Source organism: Emys orbicularis, chromosome 10, assembly GCF_028017835.1.
Source record: "Emys orbicularis isolate rEmyOrb1 chromosome 10, rEmyOrb1.hap1, whole genome shotgun sequence".
NCBI lineage: Eukaryota > Metazoa > Chordata > Testudines > Emydidae > Emys > Emys orbicularis.
The window spans coordinates 54,307,227-54,329,465 of record NC_088692.1 but is presented as its reverse complement, the minus strand read 5'-3'; the positions used below and the strand labels follow the sequence as shown (position 1 = coordinate 54,329,465).

The window sequence follows — 22,239 nt, the reverse complement described above, 5'->3', positions numbered from 1 at the left end:
TGTGCTGTATAGTATATAGCATTTATACAGCTTCTCTTGGAGTTTCTCGCACCTGCCTTATCCCCTCATTCCAACACCACATCTACTGTAAGATGCTGTCTTGCTTTGGGCTTGGCAGACCCTGGCAATACCAGCCTATGGCTTTGTCTACACTGGACTTTTGTATTTCGGGGGTGTGAAAAAAACACAAACCTCTGAACGACAAAAGTTTTACTGACGAAAAGTGCCGGTATGAACAGCACTTTGTTGGTGGGACAGCCGACAAAGCTACCACCACTCACTGGGGGTGGAAGATTTTGGTGTGCGGGAGAGCTCTCTCCTGCCAACAAACAGTGGCTATGCAGCACGGCTGTAGCGGCACAGCTGTGTCACTAAAAGTGTAGTGTAGACATAGCCTTAATTGTGCCTCTGTTCTGTGGGAGTGCACAAAGCTGAAGAGGCTCCTCTTTTACTAACCCATAACCATCTATGCTAGGATAGATGATCTGTTGATCCTAACTACCAAGATTATTCAGTAACTCACAGCAGGCTTCTTCTGAAGAGTCTGAGAATTTCCTAAAAGCTGCAAAAACAATTTGTAGGAATATTGAATGTTAAATAAGTGGAGGATGGAGTGGTAAACTTGTCTTATAAGTAGTGTAGCAGTTTTAACTTTGAGTTATCTTTGGTGGCTTCTAAATAGCATAAGACGTGCTTCATGATTGTGCAGAATTCTTTTTATTCTAACTAGCTTATAAATATATTTGGCATTTTGCTATCAAACAAAACAAATTTAAAACCCTTTTTGGGTCATAGTGGTGTCTTGAAAGCAGCCTTGAAGAAGGAGGTTTTTGAGACCCTGCTCTCCAGGAGGCAGTCTTTAAACTCTGGAGGGCCTTTCACAAGCCCACAGTAGCAGAAGCATAGATAAAATTGGTGCCTCTGAAAGTCCTGGTCTTGGAGGACATAATGGGGACATGTTACGTGAATTATTTACTCATGTACACCTAGAGCACACTTCCAAAGCAGTTAGGAGAAACTCGTTCCAGGGTTAAATGTTGGTGCCTCTTCTATGGTACTGTCAGGATTGTGAATAGGTACCAAATGCTTTCATGTTTTTGTTTCACTTACTTGAGTGAGTCTCTAAAACTTTGACAAACAGGAAGTTGGGATGCAGGTATGTCTGACTCTTGTCCTTCAAAATATAGCTCTAGCTTGTAATATGTGATGACTCTGTACTAGGTTCATTGACTTTCTGTGGTGTCCACTGCCCTCCAGATTTAAACTTCAGAAGTGAAGGAAAATTTACTTTTAAACCTCAATCTTTTGTATGTCCATTGTTGGACTGAGAGGAAAATAGGCTGAAGTTTAAAACTGCAGGAAAAAGCTTGAGTAACAAGTTGAGGTAGAGAGGTTGGGGGAAAGTTATTTTTTTCTTAAAGTAAATCTGAGGTAAAAGCATCAGTGCTACTACATAATCTAACAGTTTTTTAAGTTAGTCTGACACTAATATTGTATTGCTTAACACACAGCCATACCAATAGTTAACTGTCATTTCTATTACAGGAGTCTTATCCCTCTTCATCACCAATATGGTTTGTGGAATCAGATGACCCAAACCTGACTTCAGTGTTGGAGAGATTAGAAGATATTAAGAAGAGCAATACTCTGGTGAGGAACTAGTGGTTTTTTACTTTTTCATTAACTGCAGGTCAGATTAAATAAAAAGTGGTTTCACGTGGCAAGGCTCCACTCCCACCCCAATACTTTTGGCTGTTTTGCATATACTTTCATATCAGAATGCAGGCAGCTCTTTTTAAAGTACTTGAATAGTAATTCCAAAAGGCTTGAGTTTTTTGCATGACTTGAAACTGTCTGAGAGAACATTTGTTAAATTGTCAGTGATGTAACTTATGCATTCTGAAAATAGTTAAATGATAAATAGATTTGCACATAAGAACTTAAAACCTATTAAAATCTCTTAATGGGAAGCATTTGAATATTAGTCATTGGTATTTCCATTATGCAGAAATTATAATTATTTCATTACTTTTGGGGGTAGTTTAATGTGTGGTTTTAGAGTAAATGTGCTCCAGAATTCAGCTGGAACTGTGGTTTCCACAGCTGTATAATTTCTCAAACTGAAACCTGAACATTTTTCAGAGTCTTTGCTTTTAGTAGGAAAGATTTTAACAGATAACTAATTTTGTCCTAGACCGCTTTGCAATCAGGTGGTAATGAAATTGGGCACTTACATGATGGACTTGGAGGACTGGAATGTACAGATTGTTTAAGTTGAAAACTGCTGGAGTACAAGTTCTGTACCAGTAAAGGCTGTTTGGTGGCATTATTTCTGGCGTGAGAACCCTTTGGTGCAATTACGGGGAAACCCCGCTATAACGCGCCCCACGATAATGCAAATTCGGATATAACGCGATCATAAGGTGGCTCCTGCCGCCACAAGCGCGCGCAAAAAAAAAAAAAAAAAAGGCGGCCGGAGCACCGCCGAAGAAAAACAAAAAAAGGAACGTGCCGTCCCCACTGCCTCTTCCCCACCCCTGCTTCTCCTTTTGGCAGGAAGAGCCATTCTCCCCAGCTGCTCCTCACTCTTCCTCTGCCCCTTGCACATCTCCCCTGCTCTCTGCCCAAGAGAAATTGACCTGCTTGAAACTGACCGGCTTTAAATGGTACAATTTTTGTAACCCTGCTATATTGCAACTCCGCATTTATCTCAATTGAATTTTTTGGAATTTTAGCGGGGTTTCACTGTATTTGTATTAGAATTGTATCAAATCAAAACATTACTTTCTTATACTGTGCAAGGAAGGTGAATGGGACTATGTCCCCAGCGGCTTTTGATTGCTACAATGTTTCTTTTTTTGAGAGAGAGGGGGGGGGGATCCTAATTTTTGTGCAGGATATTAGTTGCCATATGGATTAATATTGGTTATATATGATTCATCATACATTCATTTGTTTGGGCGGGGGGAAATAGGGAAATATTCATGTAATTTGCCTGAAATGTTCAGCATGTAGACTTGGTTCTTGACGTGTGGCTTTTAATTATCTGAATGTAAAAATGCACAGGATAAATTACATTTAGGAGACCATGCAGAAATAGCAAGGAAATTCACCACTGAAGGTGAAATTTACCATATGTCTTCCAATAATTAGACATAAAGGCATTTTGGCGCCTACGGGAAGAAGCCTCCCAGCTCAGGTCGACAGACTTGGGTTAGTGAAGCTTGCGCTAATGTACTAAAAATAGTCTAAGGAGGGGGGTGGGCTTCAGAGCCTAAGGTCCAGCCCAAAGTGCTGTCTGTATGGCTGTATTTAGAGCGCTAGTGTGAGTCCCGCTAACCAGAGTCTGTTGATGCAGGCTGCAAGGTTCACTTCTGCAGACTCCAAAATGCTATGTGGACATACCTGAAGGGGCACCGACTTAATGCACCCTGTTGGACCTACTTATGTGAGGAAATGCGGTAAACTTCACCTTCAGTTGTGGATTTCCTTGCTGCTTTTGGTATAAGTGGAACATTCTTCTAATTGTAGTTCTTGGTGTAGTTTTTAATAATTTAGCTTTTTAATACAACCTTTAGCAGAAGGAGTTATAATGATAGATGTGTTCAGGTTCTGGCAGTGATCATCAGTAGACCATATGGCCAAACAAATGGTGTCCTGGGATACAATTGAAGAACTTTCCAAAACTTGCTTGGCTTGTTGTTTAGTCTCTTTGTGAATTCATTATTGTTCAGTGATAACAAATTATTCAGTAAGCATGGAATACTTTTGCTTTTATGTTTAGATTTGGGCTGTCAAGCGATTAAAAAAAAAAAAAAATTAATCATGATTAATCATGCTGTTAAGCAATAAGTATACACCTCTACCCCGATATAACACAAATTCGGATAGAATGCGGTAAAGCAGCGCTCCGGTGGGGCGGGGCTGCACGCTCCGGCAGATCAAAGCAAGTTCGATATAACGCGCTTTCACCTATAACACGGTAAGTTTTTTTTTTTTTTTTTTTTTTTTTTTTTTTTTTTTTTGTGGCTCCCGAGGACAGCTTTATATCGGGGTAGAGGTGTACTATTTATATAAATATTTTTGGATGTTTTCCACTTTTTCAAATATATTGATTTCAATTACAGCACAGAATAAAAAGTGTACAGTGCTCACTTTATATTTTTTTTATTATAAATATTTGCACTGTAGAAATAAAAAATAGTATTTTTCAATTCACTTAATACAACTACTGTAGTGCAATATCTTTATCATGGAAGTTGAATTTACAAATGTAGAATTATGTACCAGAAAATAACTGCACTCAAAAACAAAACAATGTAAAACTTTAGAGCAGGGGTAGGCAACCTATGGCACGCATGCCGAGGGCGGCACACAAGCTGATTTTCAGTGGCACTCACACTGCCTGGGTCCTGGCCACCGGTCCGGGGGGGCTCTGCGTTTTTAATTTAATTTTAAAGGAAGCTTCTTAAACATTTTAAAAACCTTATTTACTTTACATACAACAATAGTTTAGTTATATATTATAGACTTAGAAAGAGACCTTCTAAAAACATTAAAATGTATTACTGGCACGCGAAACCTTAAATTAGAGTGAATAAATGAAGACTCGGCACACCACTTCTGAAAGGTTCACCCTGCTTTAGAGCCTACAAGTCCACTCAGTCCTACTTCTTGTTCAGCCAATCGCTCAGACAAACAGGTTTGTATACATTTACAGGAGATAATGCTGCCCGCTTATTATTTACAATGTCACCTGAAAGTGAGAACAGGCGTTCGCATGGCACTCTTGTAGCCGGTGTTGCAAGATATTTATATGCCAGATGCGCTAAAGTTTCATATGTCCCTTCGTGCTCCAACTACCATTCCAGAGGATACGCGTCCATGCTGATGATGGATCATTATTGAGCAGAATCCAAAGCAGTGCAGACCGACGCATGTTCATTTTCATCCTCTGAGTCAGATGCCACCAGCAGAAGGTTGATTTTCTTTCTTGGTGGTTCGGGTTCTGTAGTTTCCGCATCGGAGTGTTACTCTTTCAAGAATTCTAAAAGCATGGTCCACACCTTGTCCCTCTCAGATTTTGGAAGGCACTTCAGATTCTTAAATTTTGGGTTGAGTGCTGTAGCTATCTTTAGAAATTTCACATTGGTACCATCTTTGCATTTTGTCAAATCTGCAGTGGAAGTGTTCTTAAAACGAACAATATGCTGGGTCATCATCCGAGACTGCTATAACAGGAAATATATGGCAGAATGTGGGTAAAACAGAGTATGAGACGTACAGTTCTCCCCCCAAGGAGTTCAGTCACAAATTTAATTAATGTATTATTTTTTTAACTAGTGTCACAAGCATGTCCTCTGGAAGGGTGGCTAAAGCATGAATGGGCATACGAATGTTTAGAATCTCTGGCATGTAAATACCTTGCAATGCCAGCTACAAAAGTGTCATGTGAATGTCTGTTCTCACTTTCAGGTGACTTTGGGCAGCATTATGGGGGGGGGGGGGGGAGGGGATAGCTCAGTGGTTAGAGCATTGACCTGCTAAACCCAGGGTTGTGAGTTCAATCCTTGAGGGGGCCATTTAGGGATCTGGGGCAAAAATCTGTTTGGGGATTGGTCCTGCTTTGAGCAGGGGTTTGGACTAGATGACCTCCTGAGGTCCCTTCCAACCCTGACATTCTATAATTATCTCCCGTACATGTATACAAACCTGTTTGTCTGAGCGATTGCCTGAACAAGAAGTAGGACTGAGTGGACTTGTAGGCTCTAAAGTTTTACATTGCTTTGTTTTTGAGTGCCGTTTTGTAACAAAAAAAATCTACATTTGTAAGTTGTGCTTTCACGATAAAGAGATTGCACTACGGTACTTGTATGAGGTAACTGAAAAATACAGTTTCTTTTGTCATTTTTTACAGTGCATATATTTGTAATAAAAATAATATAAAGTGAGTACTGTACACTCTTTGTATTCTGTGTTGTAACTGAAATCAATATATTTGAAAAATGTAGAAAAACAGCCAAAATAGTTAATGAATTTAAATTGGTATTCTATTGTCTAACAGTGTGGTTAAAACTGCGATTAATTTTTTAATTGCGATTAATTTGAATTAATCACGTGAGTTAACTGCATTTAACTGACGGCCCTAGTTTAGAGAACTACATGAAAACTTGTGACAAGGCAGTAAACTTGTCACAAACTTGTCCACGGTTTGTCATACTGAATTGCACTGAATATATGCACAGTGTCTGTGTATGCAAATACTAGTTGGTGTCCAAGAAAAGCTCATGGCTGGAGGAGTGAACACAGATTTTTGGTTATGCACTTCATCAGGAATGCTACCTTCATAGGGAAAGAGTTACTTATTTTGTTAGTCACACCTGGCAGTGACCTGTTCATCTCACCATTGTATTGTTTTATAGGATATACTGCCTGTCCAGGGCCTCAGAGGAACAGGCGAGTGGTTTAGTCAGACAGCCAGGGATTCCAAGCAGGGCCCAGAAATAACTGGGGCCCGTTAATGTCTGTGGAAACCAGCCTGGACCACACAAAAGAAAGGAGCAAGGTACCAGAGGCTGGGAGTGGCTTAAGAGTGAAGTAGCCATACGGAAATCTGCAGGGACTCCAGACTTGGTATGGAGGCAGCCCTAGTGTCAGGTGTGCCTTTTGCTGCTATCCCTGTGTAAATTTCCCCCCAAATCTGGTCAAGTTGTAAGCCTCTGAAAAAATGTAGTTTGTACATGCACAGGAGAGGCTTGTTAGAGTTAGGTCTCTAAATATTCAGTCAGCACCAGGCATGCGCCAACCTCGGGTGAGCAGGACTCTTCCTGGCAGCCAGAGGGTACTTATCTGGGCAGAGGCACTGAGAACAGGGAGACAATTGCTCTTGTGTTCTCAGTGCTCCTCCTGCTGGTGCCCAATCAGAGAGGAGAGGAAACGGCATGACTCAAATGCACGGAGTGTGGGGGCGGAGGCGTTCAGAGGAGGGGAAGGTGCGTGAGTGGGTTAGCTGGGGTATGTGGCAGGGGGCAAAAGGATGTCTGAACACACTGTTCTCTGTGGCTCCTGGGTGCAGTTCTAAGTTCTTAGTCTCTTCATTCCTCTGTCGATCCGTAGCTGTAAAACCCACTGACAGTATCTCATCCCTTTCTAGTGGCTTGTCCACATGAAGGAAAACAGACTACTAGAGCTACTAGTTACACCATTAAATTGACTGGTAGAGATCTGTGCTGTGCATCTGAGGATCTGGACCCTGCTGATGACCCAAATTAGGCATCAATATGGTTCCACATGATATCACTTGTGTGGTGTTTTTTTTGTTTGTTTTTTTTCTGTTTGCTTCTTTAAAAAGTGGGAAACTACTATTTATCCAACTATACTACTTCAAAAATTTGTGATTAAAGACCATCATAATTCATATGCACAAAGGAGCTGAATTAGGGTTGCATGGACAACTTTATTTCTGGCATTTCTGAAATTTTGAGTGCTTGACTTTGCAACTTTGATATTGTTTTTTAATATTTTTTACACAATATAGATGTCTGTAATGTGTATAAGTTAATGTAACTATGAGCATATTAAAACTTCCCAAATTATGAATTAAAACACTCTAATTCTTATTTCAGTGAAGAACATATAATCTCCCTCGTGCAAATTATTCAAACAGTAATAACTGTATTTCTGCTGGGATCACTAAGGGTATGTCTACACTATAAATAAACGCGGCTGGCCTGTGCCGGCTGACTTGGACTAGGGGATTCAGGATAAGGGGCTATTTAATTGCAGTGTAGTCATTTGGGGCCAGAATGCAGCCCGAGCTCTGGGAACCTCTGATTTCACAGGGTCCTAGAGCCCAGGGTCCAGCCAGAGCATGAATGTCCACACCGCAATGAAACAGCCTCTTAGCCCGAACCCAAGTCATCTGGCATGGGCTAGTTGCAGGTTTTTAACTGCAATGTAGACATATACTAAGGGATCGTGTAGGATGGAAGCTTCATTTTTTTTCTGCTAAAACTTCAAACATCTACAGAAAATGCTTGGACACTATTTCAGTCATAGTAAGAGTTGCTGTTTCTCTAAATAGTGTGACATATATGAAGCAAGATATTTTCTACTTTTTTCTCCCTCTTCCCCTTCATGCTGTCCCTCCCCATCATGTTCTCTGCCTATTTCCTAGAGTGGAAGGCTAGCACTTATTGCTGCATTGCTATGTATTCTTTTATCCAGTGTGTTTCCTAGGTGGTCAAAGGCACTATGCTTCACAGTGGAGCCAGGGAATACATTAATTTTACAATTAAGGATCTCTAAAATTCCTTGTGCCTTTGTGCTGTAATGGAAAAATCTCTAAAGAATGTATAAAAGGGCCTCTTGTGTGGGCCAGAGTTAAATAAAACTTGTCATATTCATAAAATGTGAATACAGGAAATTGAAAACAATGTCTAAACACCTCTTGGAACTATAACACCATCACAGCAACTGCAAGAACAAGTTCGCAGAATCCCTGAGGGGTATAAATAATTTCATAGCTCTATTTGGAGTTACTCAGTTACCATGATATAACTCAGGTGTGTGCAAGACTATTTCACAGTTCTCCTGTGGTGTTTAGGATGTTTTCCTAAAAACACAATGTCCTTCTGCCCTCCTGCAGAATCTTTTTTGATGTAAGATTCTGCTAAAAGAACAAAAGTAGATTTTCTTGGTAAGTTTAATATTCGGATAAACAGTCAGGTATTGAGAGATGAGAGGTGTCTCAGTCAGCCTACAACTGAAGTTGCCATTAAAATGGTGCACAAGTTGGGGTGGGTAGGTCTCTCCTCAGCCATGGTCATAGCCCTCCAAGAACTTCTAAGTCATCCTGTTATGGCACCTCTCTCCTGAAGATTCTCTGGCTTGTCAAATCTAGACAGTACTCAGATACCTTACAGGGAAGAGGAATCTGATACACAAGAATCACTGGTATTCTGGCTTAGAGATTGCATCTTTCTTGGATAGCCTGGATCTAGAAGATCTAGCCCAGATTTTCTGAGAATTTGGAAGCAATACATTTTAAAAAACAAACAAACCCCACCAGAAACAAACAAAAAAACTGACACTAAACATAGATTGACTTGGACAAAGCAGATGATAGACTGGAAGATACATTCTCTCACCTGAAAAATGGCTTGACATGGTAGCCAGAATAGCGCAGGAGGAAAACTGACAATGATTGTTTCAGAGGAGCAGTTTGGGGCAGAGGGAGTGAGGGGAAGGTATCTGACTGTGGCCAGAGTTTCTCATAAGTGTGTGTTACCAGGGAAGGCTCTCAGAATACAGCTTCCTCTTTGGTTTTGAGCTGTTAACTGGGTGTTTCCTCTTAGACTTGTCAGAGCATTAGTACAACCATTTGTGCTGCTTACTGGTTAATACCAATTAAAACAATTGTCTGATTCCAACACCTTTCAGAAGTAGCTGCATTCCTTCTGGAATAGTGGCTGATTTTTCTGTCGTCTTCTCAAGCCCTTGAAACAGAACACGGGGGGGGGGGGGGGGGGGGTTAATCACAAGAGATCTCTGTCCTTCAGTCATGATGGTCTGAGCTGCCTCATTTGTGAGGGTATGTCTACACTACGAAATTTGGTCAAATTTATAAAAGCCGGTTTTATAGAAATCGGTTTTATACAGTCGATTGTGTGTGTCCCCACATAAAATGCTCTAAGTGCATTAAGTCAGCGGACCGCGTCCACAGTACCGAGGCTAGCGTCGACTTGCGGAGCGTTGCACTGTGGATAGCTATCCCACAGTTCCCACAGTCTCCGCCACCCATTGGAATTCTGGGTTGAGATCCCAATGCCTGATGATGCAAAAACAGTGTTGCGGGGGGTTCTGGGTACATGTCGTCAGGCCCCTCCCCCTCCGTCAGAGCAACGGCAGACAATCGATTCGTGCCTTTTTACCTGGGTTACCTGTGCAGACAACATACCACAGCAAGCATGGAGCCCGCTCAGCTCACCGTCACCATATGTCATCTGGGTGCCGGCAGACGTGGTACTGCATTGCTACACAGCAGCAGCTAATTGCCTTTTGGCAGTAGACTGTGCAGTATGACTGGTAGCCGTCATCGTCATATTCCTCAGTGAGTTCAATCAGAGGCACCTGGGCAGACATGTTTTGTCTCCTGGAGACTCAGTCCTGCTGGTAGTCCTATTGAACCGTCTTGACGATGATGGCTAGCAGTCGTAATACAGCATTTTCTGTCAAGCACCCAGAAGATGCCGATGGCTATCAGTCATGCTGGACCGTCTGCTGCCAGCTTAAGATGTAAAAAACAGATGGACCAGATTTGTTCTGTATTCATTTGCTTCCCCCTCCCTCCCTCCCTCCCTCCGTGAAATCAACGGCCTGCTAAACCCAGGGTTTTGAGTTCAATCTTTGGGGGGGCCATTCTGTGTGATAGTTGTTTGTGTTTCTCCCTGATGCACAGCCACCTTTGTTGATTTTAATTCCCTGTAAGCCATGTCGTCACTTGCCCGTCCCTCCGTCAGACAATAGTTTCGCACCTTTTTTCAGCCCAGACACCATAGCACTGGGATCATGGAGCCCGCTCAGATCACCGCAGCAATTATGAGCACTATGAACACCACGCGCATTGTCCTGGAGTATATGCAGAGCCAGAACGTGCCAAAGCAAAACCAGGCGAGGAGGCGATTGCAGCGCAGCGACGAGAGTGATGAGGAAATTGACATGGACATAGACCTCTCACAAAGTACAGGCCCCAGCAATGTGCAAATCATGCTGTTACTGGGGCAGGTTCATGGCATGGAACGCTGATTCTGGGCCCGGGAAACAAGCACAGACTGGTGGGACCGCATCGTGTTGCAGGTGTGGGACGATTCCCAGTGGCTGCGAAACTTTCGCATGCGTATGGGCACTTTCATGGAACTTTGACTTGCTTTCCCCTGCCCTGAAGCGCCAGAATACCAGGATGAGAGCAGCCCTCACAGTTGAGAAGCGAGTGGCGATAGCCCTGTGGAAGCTTGCAACGCCAGACAGCTACCGGTCAGTCGGAAATCAATTTGGAGTGGGCAAATCTACTGTGGGGGCTGCTGTGATCCAAGTAGCCAACGCAATCAAAGACCTGCTGATATCAACGGTAGTGACTCTGGGAATCGTGCAGGTCATAGTGGATGGCTTTGCTGCAATGGGATTCCCAAACTGTGGTGGGGCGATAGACGGAACCCATATCCCTATCTTGTCACCAGAGCACCAAGCCACTGAGTACATAAACCACAAGGGGTACTTTTCAATGCTGCTGCAAGTCCTGGTGGATCACAAGGGACGTTTCACCAACATCAACGTGGGATGGCCGGGAAAGGTACATGATGCTCGCGTCTTCAGGAACTCTGGTCTGTTTCAAAAGCTGGAGGAAGGGACTTCCTTCCCGGACCAGAAAATAACTGTTGGGGATGTTGAAATGCCTATCGTGATCCTTGGGGACCCAGCCTACCCCTTAATGCCATGGCTCATGAAGCCGTACACAGGCAGCCTGGACAGGAGTCAGGACCTGTTCAACTATAGGCTGAGCAAGTGCTGAATGGTGGTGGAATGTGCATTTGGATGTTTAAAAGTGCGCTGGCGCAGTTGACTGACTCGGATAGACCTCAGCGAAGCCAATATTCCAATTGTTGCTGCTTGCTGTGCGCTCCACAATATCTGTGAGAGTAAGGGGGAGACATTTATGGCGGGGTGGGAGGTTGAGGCAAATCGCCTGGCCACTGATTACGCGCAGCCAGACACCAGGGTGGTTAGAAGAGTACAGCAGGGCGCGGTGCGCATCAGAGAAGCTTTGAAAACCAGTTTTGTGACTGGCCAGGCTACGGTGTGAAACTTCTGTTTTTCTCCTTGATGAACCCTCCCCCCCCCCCCCCGGTTCACTCTACTTCCCTGTAAGCTAACCACCCTCCCCTCCCCCATTCGAGCACCGATTGCAGAGTCAATAAAGTCATTGTTACTTCACATTCATGCATTCTTTATTAATTCATCACACAACTAGGGGGATAACTGCCAAGGTAGCCCGGGAGGGGTGGGAGAGTAGGGAAGGACAAGGACACCCTGCAGTTTAAAACTTTAACTCTTATTGAAGGCCAGCCTTCTGATGCTTGGGCAATCATCTGGGGTGGAGTGGCTGGGTGGCTGGAGGCCCCCCCCCACCGCGTTCTTGGGCGTCTGGGTGAGGAGGCTATGGAACTTGGGGAGGAGGGCTGTTGGTTATACAGGGGCTGTAGCGGCGGTCTCTGCTCCTGCTGCCTTTCCTGCAGCTCAACCATACGCTGGAGCATATCAGTTTGATGCTCCAGCAGACGGAGCATCGACTCTTGCCTTCTGTCAGCAAGCTGACACCATCTATCCTCTTCAGCCCGCCACTTGCTCTCTTCAGCCCGCGATTCAGCCCGCCACCTCTCCTCTCGTTCATATTATGCTTTTTTGCACTCTGACATTGACTGCCTCCACGCATTCTGCTGTGCTCTGTCAGTGTGGGAGGACATCTGGAGCTCCGAGAACATATCATCCCGAGTCCGCCATTTTCTCCTTCTAATTTTCACTAGCCTCTGTGAAGGAGAAACATTTGCAGCTGGTGGAGGAGAAGGGAGAGGTGGTTAAAAAACCCACATTTTAGAGAACAATGGGTACACTCTTACACGTTAAATTTTGCTGTTCACATTACACAGCACATGTGCTTTTGTTACAAGGTTGCATTTTTCCTCTTATATTGAGGGTCTGCTGATATGGTGTGAGAGATCACTCACGCAGTGCCAGGCAACAGATTTCGGCTTGCAGGCAGCCATGGTAAGCCACAGTCTTTTGGCTTTTTTAACCTTCTTAACATGTGGGAATGGTTTCAAACAGCAGCGCCCTCATTTCCCATACCAAGCACCCTTTGGGTTGGCCATTTAAAATGGGTTTGCAATGTAAAAGGAGGGGCTGCAGTTTCCGGGTTAACATGCAGCACAAACCCAACTACCCCCCCCCCCAATTCTCTGGGATGATCACTTCACCCCTCCCCCCTACCGTGTGGCTAACAGCGGGGGAACATTTCTGTTCAGCCGAGCAGGAACGGGCACCTCTGAATGTCCCCTTAATAAAATCACCCCATTTCAACCAGGTGACCGTGAATGATATCACTCTCCTGAGGATAACAAAGGGAGATAAGGAATGGATCTTGTCTGCATGCCAGCAAACACGGGGACCATATGCTGCCATGCTTTGTTATGCAATGATTCCAGACTACGTGCTACTGGCCTGGCGTGGTAAAGTGTCCTACCATGGCGGACGGGATAAGGCAGCCTGCCCCAGAAACCTTTTGCAAAGGCTTTGGGCGTACATGAAGGAGAGCTTTCTGGAGATGTCCCTGGAGGATTTCCGCTCCATCCCCATACACGTTAACAGACTTTTCCAGTAGCTGTACTGGCCGCGATTGCCAGGGCAAATTAATCAGTAAACATGCTTGCTTTTAAACCATGTGTAATATTTACAAAGGTACACTCACCAGAGGTCCCTTGTGTGCCCTCAGGGTCTGGGAGCACGCCTTGGGTGAGTTCGGGGGTTACTGGTTCCAGGTCCAGGGTATAAACATATCCTGGCTGTTGGGGAAACCGGTTTCTCAGCTTCCTTGCTGTGAGCTATCTTCATTGTCTTCATCATCATCTTCCTCGTACCCCGAACTCGCTTCCCTGTTGCGTGATTCTCCATTGATGGAGTCAAAGCACACGGTTGGGGTAGTGGTGGCTGCACCCCCTAGCATGGCATGCAGCTCTGTGTAGAAGTGGCATGTTTGCGGCTGTGCCCCGGACCTTCCGTTTGCCTCTCTGGCTTTGTGGTAGGCTTGCCTTAGCTCCTTAATTTTCACGCGGCACTGCTGTGCGTCCCTGTTATGGCCTCTGTCCTTCATGGCCTTTGAGATTTTTTTCTAATATTTTGCCATTGCGTTTACTGCTACGGAGTTCAGCTAGCACTGATTCATCTCCCCATATGGCGAGCAGATCCCGTACCTCCCGTTCTGTCCATGCTGGAGCTCTTTTGCGATCCTGGGACTCCATCATGGTTACCTGTGCTGATGAGCTCTGCGTGGTCACCTGTGCTCTCCACGCTGGGCAAACAGGAAATGAAATTCAAAAGTTCGCGGGGCTTTTCCTGTCTACCTGGTCAGTGCATCTGAGTTGAGAGTGCTGTCCAGAGCGGTCACAATGAAGCACTGTGGGATAGCTCCCGGAGGCCAATAATGTCGAATTCCGTCCACACTACCCCAAATTCGACCCACAAAGGCCGATTTTATCGCTAATCCCCTCGTCGGAGGTGGAGTAAAGAAACCGGTTTAAAGGGCCCTTTAAGTCGAAAGAAAGGGCTTCGTCGTGTGGACGTTTCCAGGCTTAATTCGATTTAACGCTGCTAAATTCGACCTAAACTCGTAGTGTAGGCCAGGCCTGAGAAAGATTAAGGACTCTTAAGGGAAGAGCTCATCTGCAGTAGGAGGCAGAATGCAAAGTTGTAGTAATCTTTCTGATGCCTGTGCTGCTGGTAGAAAAATGAACATGGTAAGGTACAAACAAGTTCCCTGTGGCCCAGCGAAATCAAACTTTATGAACTATTCATTTCCAACTCCTACCAAGTGCATGTAGCAGGGAAAATGTTAATGACCTATCTGTTGGCAAGAAAAGGCTGCCAGCCTGTTGGAATCAATGTCACTGCTAACCTGTAAATGGCTTTTTGAGTGCATCTCTTTCCCCGCCCATCTCCAAACACACACAGGTGTCAGGCTTCTACCTCTCCTTGATTGGAATTCTGCAAGTTGTCCACACTGACCATGATTGGGTTACAGGCCCTTGGGTACCAGCAGGTCCACCAGGGTTTATTCTTTGGGAGCCCGTGATAGTACATATTTTGCTGTGAGATCGAAACAGCTTCTTCAAAACAAAGCCTGGCTTATTTTGGCCAAAATGGATTTTAAAATAATAGACTTATAAGTGTAGTCCCTTGCCTAAACTTAGCCTCTATGCCCATCTCAGGCAGGTTTGTCTTATTCCACATCTCTGAGTTGGGAGAAACAGCTTACACTGCCTGCAGCCTTCTCCCTGTCTCTGACTGTCTGTCGGTCTTTTCACTGGTACATCCTGGCCAGTCTCTTTCAGCTCACCCAAACATAATGCCTCCCTTTTCTAGGGTCTGTGTGGTTTTGTAAGCCTTTTTTGATCCAAGGTTTAGTCTTGGGAAGAGTAAAACATCCTACCATGGATGGAGCCGGCGAGGTAAATTCTCCTGCCACTTGATGGCCCAGCCATCGTTACCTTCTTTAAAGCTGTGTATGTAAGGCTGACTTATTTCTGCCATGGCTTCATCTCATGTGCTGAATTCTGTAAGACCCCCCTTCTGTAGCGTCCTTTGATTTAGCACTGAGCATTCAGGCAGGTCATAGTACAAAATTGGTCAGCATCTTTATACATTGTTCTGACAGCTGGGGAATTTGTGGCTTGCTAACCTTGCTGGTTTTAAGGAAGGTGGTGGTGACCCTTAGCAGGGGGAGCTAGTGTTTGAGACAGATTGGTGCAGGGAAACCCTGGAAATAGCCAGACTGGATAGGAAAGAATGGCCTTGTGGTTGACATGTCAACTGGGGTTCAGTTCCCAGCTTTGCTGCAGCCTTTCTGTGTGACCTAGAGCAAGTAGTTTTACTTGATGTCTGTTTCGCTTTCCGTAAATGAGGTTACTTGCATACCTCACAGGGCAGTTGAGACAGAATTTGAGCTGCTCCAGAGGGGATGTGTTATTGAATTGCTAAGTATTTTGTACTATCCAGAAAGAAGGGGGTAAGGTAGGAGATAACTGGGTCTATGGGCAGCACATGATGAGACGCCTATTGTACACTATTTCCGTAGCTCTTGTGACGGGTTCGGTCACAGAGACCCCCTTGGGACTGTCACCAGATGTGCTGAAACTACCTCTGAGCCCGTTTTCTTTGTCAGCTTAGGACTTCAGAACCCTGCCTTGTTGAGCCAGACACGCTATCTGCTGGAACACAGACCCAGGTCTGGTCCACACCCCCAAAGCTGCAGTCTTTAACCAAAAACTGCTCAGCAAGTCACCTATCTCCAGCACCCAGACATCCATCTCCCAATGGGATCCAAACCCCAAATAGATCCGTTTTACTCTGTATAAAGGTTATGTAGGGTAAACTCATAAATTGTCGACCCTCTATAACACTGATGGAGAGAGATGCACAGCTGTTTGCTCCCCCGAGTATTAATCACTTACTCTGGGTTTACTAATAAACAAGTGATTTTTATTAAGTATAAAAAGTAGGATTTAAGTGATTTTAAGTAATAACAGACAGAACAAAGTAAGTTACCAAGCAAAATAAAACAAAACACGCACGTCTAAGCCTAATACATTAAGAAACTGAATACAGGTAAATCTCACTCTCAGAGATGTTCCAATAAGCTTCTTTCAAAGACTAGACTCCTTCCTAGTCTGGGCCCAATCCTTTCCCTGGTACAGTTCTTGTTAGTTCCAGCTCAGGTGGTAACTAGGGGATTTCTCATGATTGGCAGCACCCTTTGTTCTTTTCCACACCCTTTTTATATCTTTGGCACAAGGTGGAATCTTTTTGTCTCTCTGGGTTCCCACCCCTCCTTCTAAATGGAAAAGCACCAGGTTTAAGATGGATTCCAGTACGAGGTGGCATGGTCACATGTCCTGTGAGACCCAAGCCTCCATTCTTCTCGGCCTGGCTCACAGGAAGGCTTGCAAGTAAACAGAGCCATTTACAACCAATTGTCCTAGTCAATGGGAGCCATCAAGATTCTAAACCACCATTAATGGCCCACACTTTGCATAATTACAATAGGTCTTCAGAGTAATACTTCATATTTTTGCTTCAGATACAAGAATGATACATTCATACAAATAGGATGAACACACTCCGTAGATTATAAGCTTTGTAATGATAGAATCATAGACTATCAAGGTTGGAAGGGACCTCAGGAGGTCATCTAGTCCAACCCCCTGCTCAAAGCAGGACCAATCCCCAGACAGATTTTTGCCCCAGATCCCTAAATGGCCCCCTCAAGGATTGAACTCACAACCCTGGGTTTAGCAGGCCAATGCTCAAACCACTGAGCTATCCCTCCCCCTTACAAGAGACCTTTTGCGTAAAGCATATTCCAGTTACATTATATTCACACTCATAAGCATATTTCCATAAACCTATGAAGTGCAATGTCACACTTGTCTAGTAGGGATTAAATAATTTGGAAGTTGTTTCAAGGCGCTCCACTTCAATTGCTGGAAGCAAGGAGGAACTCCTCTTCATCCTCTTGGATGCAGGAGAGTGGCAACCTTCTCCCTTCCAACCCCTGACTGTGGGAGCTTCTCTCATCCTTGTATCCCATTGGGAGAGGCAGAAAGTGGCTTTTTATTCTCTTGTAATCCCCTTTATTTCTCTTTAAAAAGTGTGTGTGGGGGGGGGGGGGGGAAGCAAGGACAGAAGTAATAAGACTTTTGTTCCTCCTTTCTGCAATCACACCCCACCCTATGCTGCTGCTCATAGGCTTGTTCCCCACCCCCACTAGTAATAGCAGAGCTAAATCTTTGTCTACACTACTGGATTAGGTCAACGTAAGCTGCCTTGCATCGATCTTGCTGTTGAAGTGTTTTCAGTTAAATTTGGCTCCCGCTGACGTAAGTGCTTTTCTATGCTGATTTAGTAACACCACTTCCTCCAAGCGGCGTAGAGTCACGGTCAATGTAATAAGGTCGACACACTGTTCAGTTTACACACTGCGTTGCTTACATCGATTGTTACTGGCTTTCAGGATTCGTCTCACAATGCCAAACGCTGATAATACAATCGATACAAGCGTTCCCGGTGAGGACGTGCACCACTGACACAAGAAGCTAAGTGCGTGCACGAACTTAGCAAGTGATATTTAATAACTGCGGTGGCTGTATGCCGATGTAAGTTAGGTTGACATAATTTGGTAGTGTGGACATTGCCCTAAAAAGTCCATGTGCTCTGAAGCTATAGCTAGCCATGTGAAAACTGACCAGATTCTTTAGAAGTTTAACTACAGGTATTGGGCCTTCAGAAATGCTCCTACTGGGGAGTGGTCTCTTACAATAAAATTCACTTTTTAAAATAAAATTTTAAATGTTGACTCATTTATCCCTGAGTTTTAGTGCTTTTATTCTATTCCCAGGTGTATATACACACAGGCCCTCTCAGAGGTCCAGAGAGACCTGGGCCACTTCCAGCTTTTGAAGCCACTAGCCATAATAAAAATAAAAAATGACATGTGATCTTATCTTGTGCCATCAGAACTGATATATTTTTATTAATATTTATGAACATTTTTAACTCATTAATATGACAAAATCTATATCAGTTAACAAAAAAATTGTCATTTACCAAATCACATCTCTTATTTGCTTAAATTTGCAGCTCTAAGCTGAGAGTGTGTCACATTTTGATCCGATAGGGATGCGCATAAAAACAAGTTGCGAAACTTATCAAATGCCAAAAAATTAACAAGTGTCTAAATTTGAGGCCCCCTTTGAGCTTGAGGCCCAGGCCGAATGGCTCTCCTGGGCCCCCCTCTGATTCGCCCTGTATACACATGTGGTAGAGACATCCATGTGATATTTATCATCTGCCTCATCTGCACTCCACCCACCAATCAATCTCCTTAGGACTCTTAACATTCAGAATACCTAGAAGTGTCAGCTGCTTTTAGAAAATAAATAAAAAGCTACAGAAAAATAGCACAACTGATGAGTGCAGTCTTCCCAGCTGTGTTGCTAAAATCTTCTACCACACACTGTTTTCCTTTAGATGTATGGTGGTAGTACACAGGCTTTATTGGCATGACCTATGTTATTCATGAGGAGTTGTCAGGATGACCTGCAAGTCTCACAGAGACCTAGAAAGTGTGGCATAAGTAAGATACAAAAGAGCTATTTTAGACTTTTTATTAATGTACTGGTACTGTAATTCATAGCTTTCTGCCTGCAAGAAACTTTCCTTTTTAAGGAAAATCGGGGTACAAAGTGGGAAAATAATTACTCATAACATTTTTTTATAAACTTTTTGAAAGCTGCTTTTCTGTCAGCTAAGAGGTCCCTAAAAATCACTGTCTTGCTACTAGTCTGAGCTAGAAACAAGTGCTTTATGCCATTGGAAAACCTGGATTTTCAGCTCCAGTGAGATAAAGTAAGTGTATCTAGCTCAGCTAATCATAAGGCCTTGTATCTTTAAAATGGTTGCCAATTCCAGGACTAGCGATGTAAAGAAATGTAATTACTAATCACCAGGGCATCTAAACACCAAAATAAACTAATTGAAGTATCTGTATTGTCCTGACTGATTATCTCTTCTGCACCCTTGATGAGGCTGGATTGCCTCCTTAAAGGGAAATACTTAAAGGGAATTGGGGCTTTCTGGCCTAAAAATAGCTGCTTCTACTGCAGGAAGACCTGTGTAAACCAATATCTTGTTTTGCACTCTGAAAGTGGCAGGAAAACTTTTCCTCATATCTTGTAGAAGGGAGACCTATGCCTGGCTGCAACTTAGTACCTTATCTCCAGCTCCTGCAGGTAGGGTTGCCACTTTGGTTGGCCATATTCCTGGAGGTTTTGTCACATGATGTAATCTTTAATTAAAAATTTATCTTAATTCCTGGAGACCCCAGGACAATCCTGGAGGGTTGGCAACCCTATCTGCAGGCTTCATCTTCTGTATTATAGTGCATAGTTCTTGTTGATCATATAGCAAATATATAATCCGCAATCCCTGCTTCTTTGCCTAATTCATGTTGTTTGAGGGCTTGGAAAGGAGGAAGGAAGGAAGGAAACATTGTGTGATAGTGTTTTTTTTTTTTTTTTTTTTTTAGTGTTTGTGAGTTGCTCAGAGGTTTGGAATGTTAGTAATCATGGAAATGAATTCATGCGCACAGTTCAAGTATAGTGGTAAGAGGCAAAATTAATGCCACTATTCCTCACATGCAGAAATAAAGGAATTTATTCTATGCAGGGAAGTGGGGAAAAGGCATAGATCTCCTCCCTTTTCGTGTCTCCCCCTCCCCCCACCTGACCCTCCACTTCCCCTTCCTCCACCATCAGCAGCCTGACATGAGCCATGAATACCTACACCTGCCCCCTGTGAATTTTAATGAGTGTTGTGACCTGGTGCAAATCTGAGTGGTGTGGCAATCAATGTACCTGGTTGCAACACCACCCAGTCGCATTGTCACTAAGGTTTGGCCCAGCCAAAAGGTGGTTAGACCATGATCACGGTGGCACCACCCACTCCCCAGTTCTGCAGCCAATGCTGTGGATACCATGACCATGTGAAGTCTCTTCATTTTACATATTATAACTTTATTGCAAGATACAGTAATCAATAGCACATTAATAACTACTGGAATCCAATAGTTCTAGTAATTTGGGCCGAGATTATGCCTGAGCCTATTACAGGAGGACAGGTGTGAGGAGAGGAGATTACTCTTCCTCTTATCCCTGCACAAGGGCCAGTCTCATTGCTTATGCTGGGACTGCTATCTCCCACTGCTCCAGGGGTGTGTTTTCCCCAAAGTGGGTTGGAAAAGGGTAAGGCCATGGCTCTAGGCTGTGGGGTAGTAGGCTGCATTCCTATTTAAAAAGCATACTTCTCCAAGACAGGAAGCTGGGAGATAGATTGTGCCTCTTGAGATGTAATCCATTTCACTGCTCTTAGGGTAGAGCAGCTTCATGGACATTGCTGGCACAAATTTGATACTTGAGCTGTGAAACCCAGAAAACTTTTACAGTTTCCATTGTTGACTTGCCATGTTGGTGGTTTCCTGATTTAGGAATTTATAGGAGTGTGATCATTATAGAGAAATGAGTGTCTGAAACTTAATTACTCGTGTTATCATTCTGTGGACTTAATACTGTGTGGACTTAGTTCTGTACTTACATGTTAAAATGACAGGCTGAATGTTCAGTATCTTCGGTGTAGAAACTTGGAAATGTGTTAAACTGTGTTAAAATAAAACTTGTCTTTTAATTTTTATAGCTTCTTCAACAACTGAAGCGATTGATATGTGACCTCTGCAGATTATACAACCTTCCTCAACATCCAGATGTTGAGATGTTAGATCAGCCATTACCAACAGGACAGGTAAATCCAAAAGATCTAGACATCTAATGGAAATTAAAAGCCTGTTCTTTAATTCTAACAAGATTTATATATAGCAAGAAGGAAAGGAATGATCTTAAAGTAGCCAGTGTTTGGACACACTGCTTTATATTGCTATTGCTTTATACCAAAACTTAAGGCACCTGTCCTTCCTTTTTAATTTTGTTGTAGGATTTACTTACCTTTTCTATCATTGACAGAATAATGTACAGCTCCCCTTTCCCTCCCTTCTCCCCCCCCCCCCCAATTCCCAGTGAGAGAGAGGTTGTGGGGAAGTGTTCATGTGTACAACCTCTGGACTGTCAGTTGTGAACTTGGCCCAAGATTTTAGTTTGGGGACTCAAAATACCCGTGTAGAATATTTTCCATCAATTGTTTGACTTTTTTCCCATGCTTCTGGAACAACTTTGAGTAACTATTTTTATACTCATTCTTTTACTGCATATATCAGTAGGTGCTCAGTGAACAAAGGACATTCCTTCTCCATCACCCCATGCCCTGAAGCAGCTAGCAAGAGGCATGTTGATAGTGATTGCCTTTTCTATTATTGTTTGTTTTCTTCTCCTCCTATCTATTTATTTGCCATTCTTTGGGCTCATCTGTCAAAATTAACTCCACTGTTCCCCTTCCACTTAGCCGTCATCTACTGCCTCATAACTCCTGGCTCCCCTCTCTTCTTCATCTGTCATCTACTCTTATCCATGGTGACTTTAATTATTATATTGACTGTCTCATCTGACCCATTGGCCTTCTACCTTCTCTCTCGCCACCTCATTCAGTCTTCAATCCTGACTCAGCTCTGTCACATGAAAATACAGCCATTCCTTGGACCTAGTCTTCACTAAGCACGGGTCTCTCTATTACCTCTCTTGCTGAATTCCTGATCTCAGGCCAATATATCAGCATCCCACAACTCTCTTTTGTGACTTTCAGACCATCAACATCTCTGAATTTTCCACTGTTCTTGTTGTCCTTCACATCTCTAGTCTGTCCTCCCAATCTGAGTTTCACCCACTGCACTGCTGCCACCGCTACCCCTCT

General features: G+C 43.7%; 1 protein-coding gene across 2 annotated transcripts in view; it reads left to right on the top strand.

Annotated features, from left to right (window-relative positions):
- Nucleotides 1–22,239, top strand: part of UBE2Q2 (ubiquitin conjugating enzyme E2 Q2) — an 80,976-nt gene that overhangs the window by 24,469 nt on the left and 34,268 nt on the right. For both annotated transcript variants that reach the window (XM_065411501.1, XM_065411502.1), the window contains exons 2-3: nucleotides 1,546–1,650; nucleotides 21,076–21,180. In XM_065411501.1, coding sequence (XP_065267573.1) covers nucleotides 1,546–1,650; nucleotides 21,076–21,180 — 210 coding nt within the window. The remainder of the gene's footprint in view (nucleotides 1–1,545; nucleotides 1,651–21,075; nucleotides 21,181–22,239) is intronic.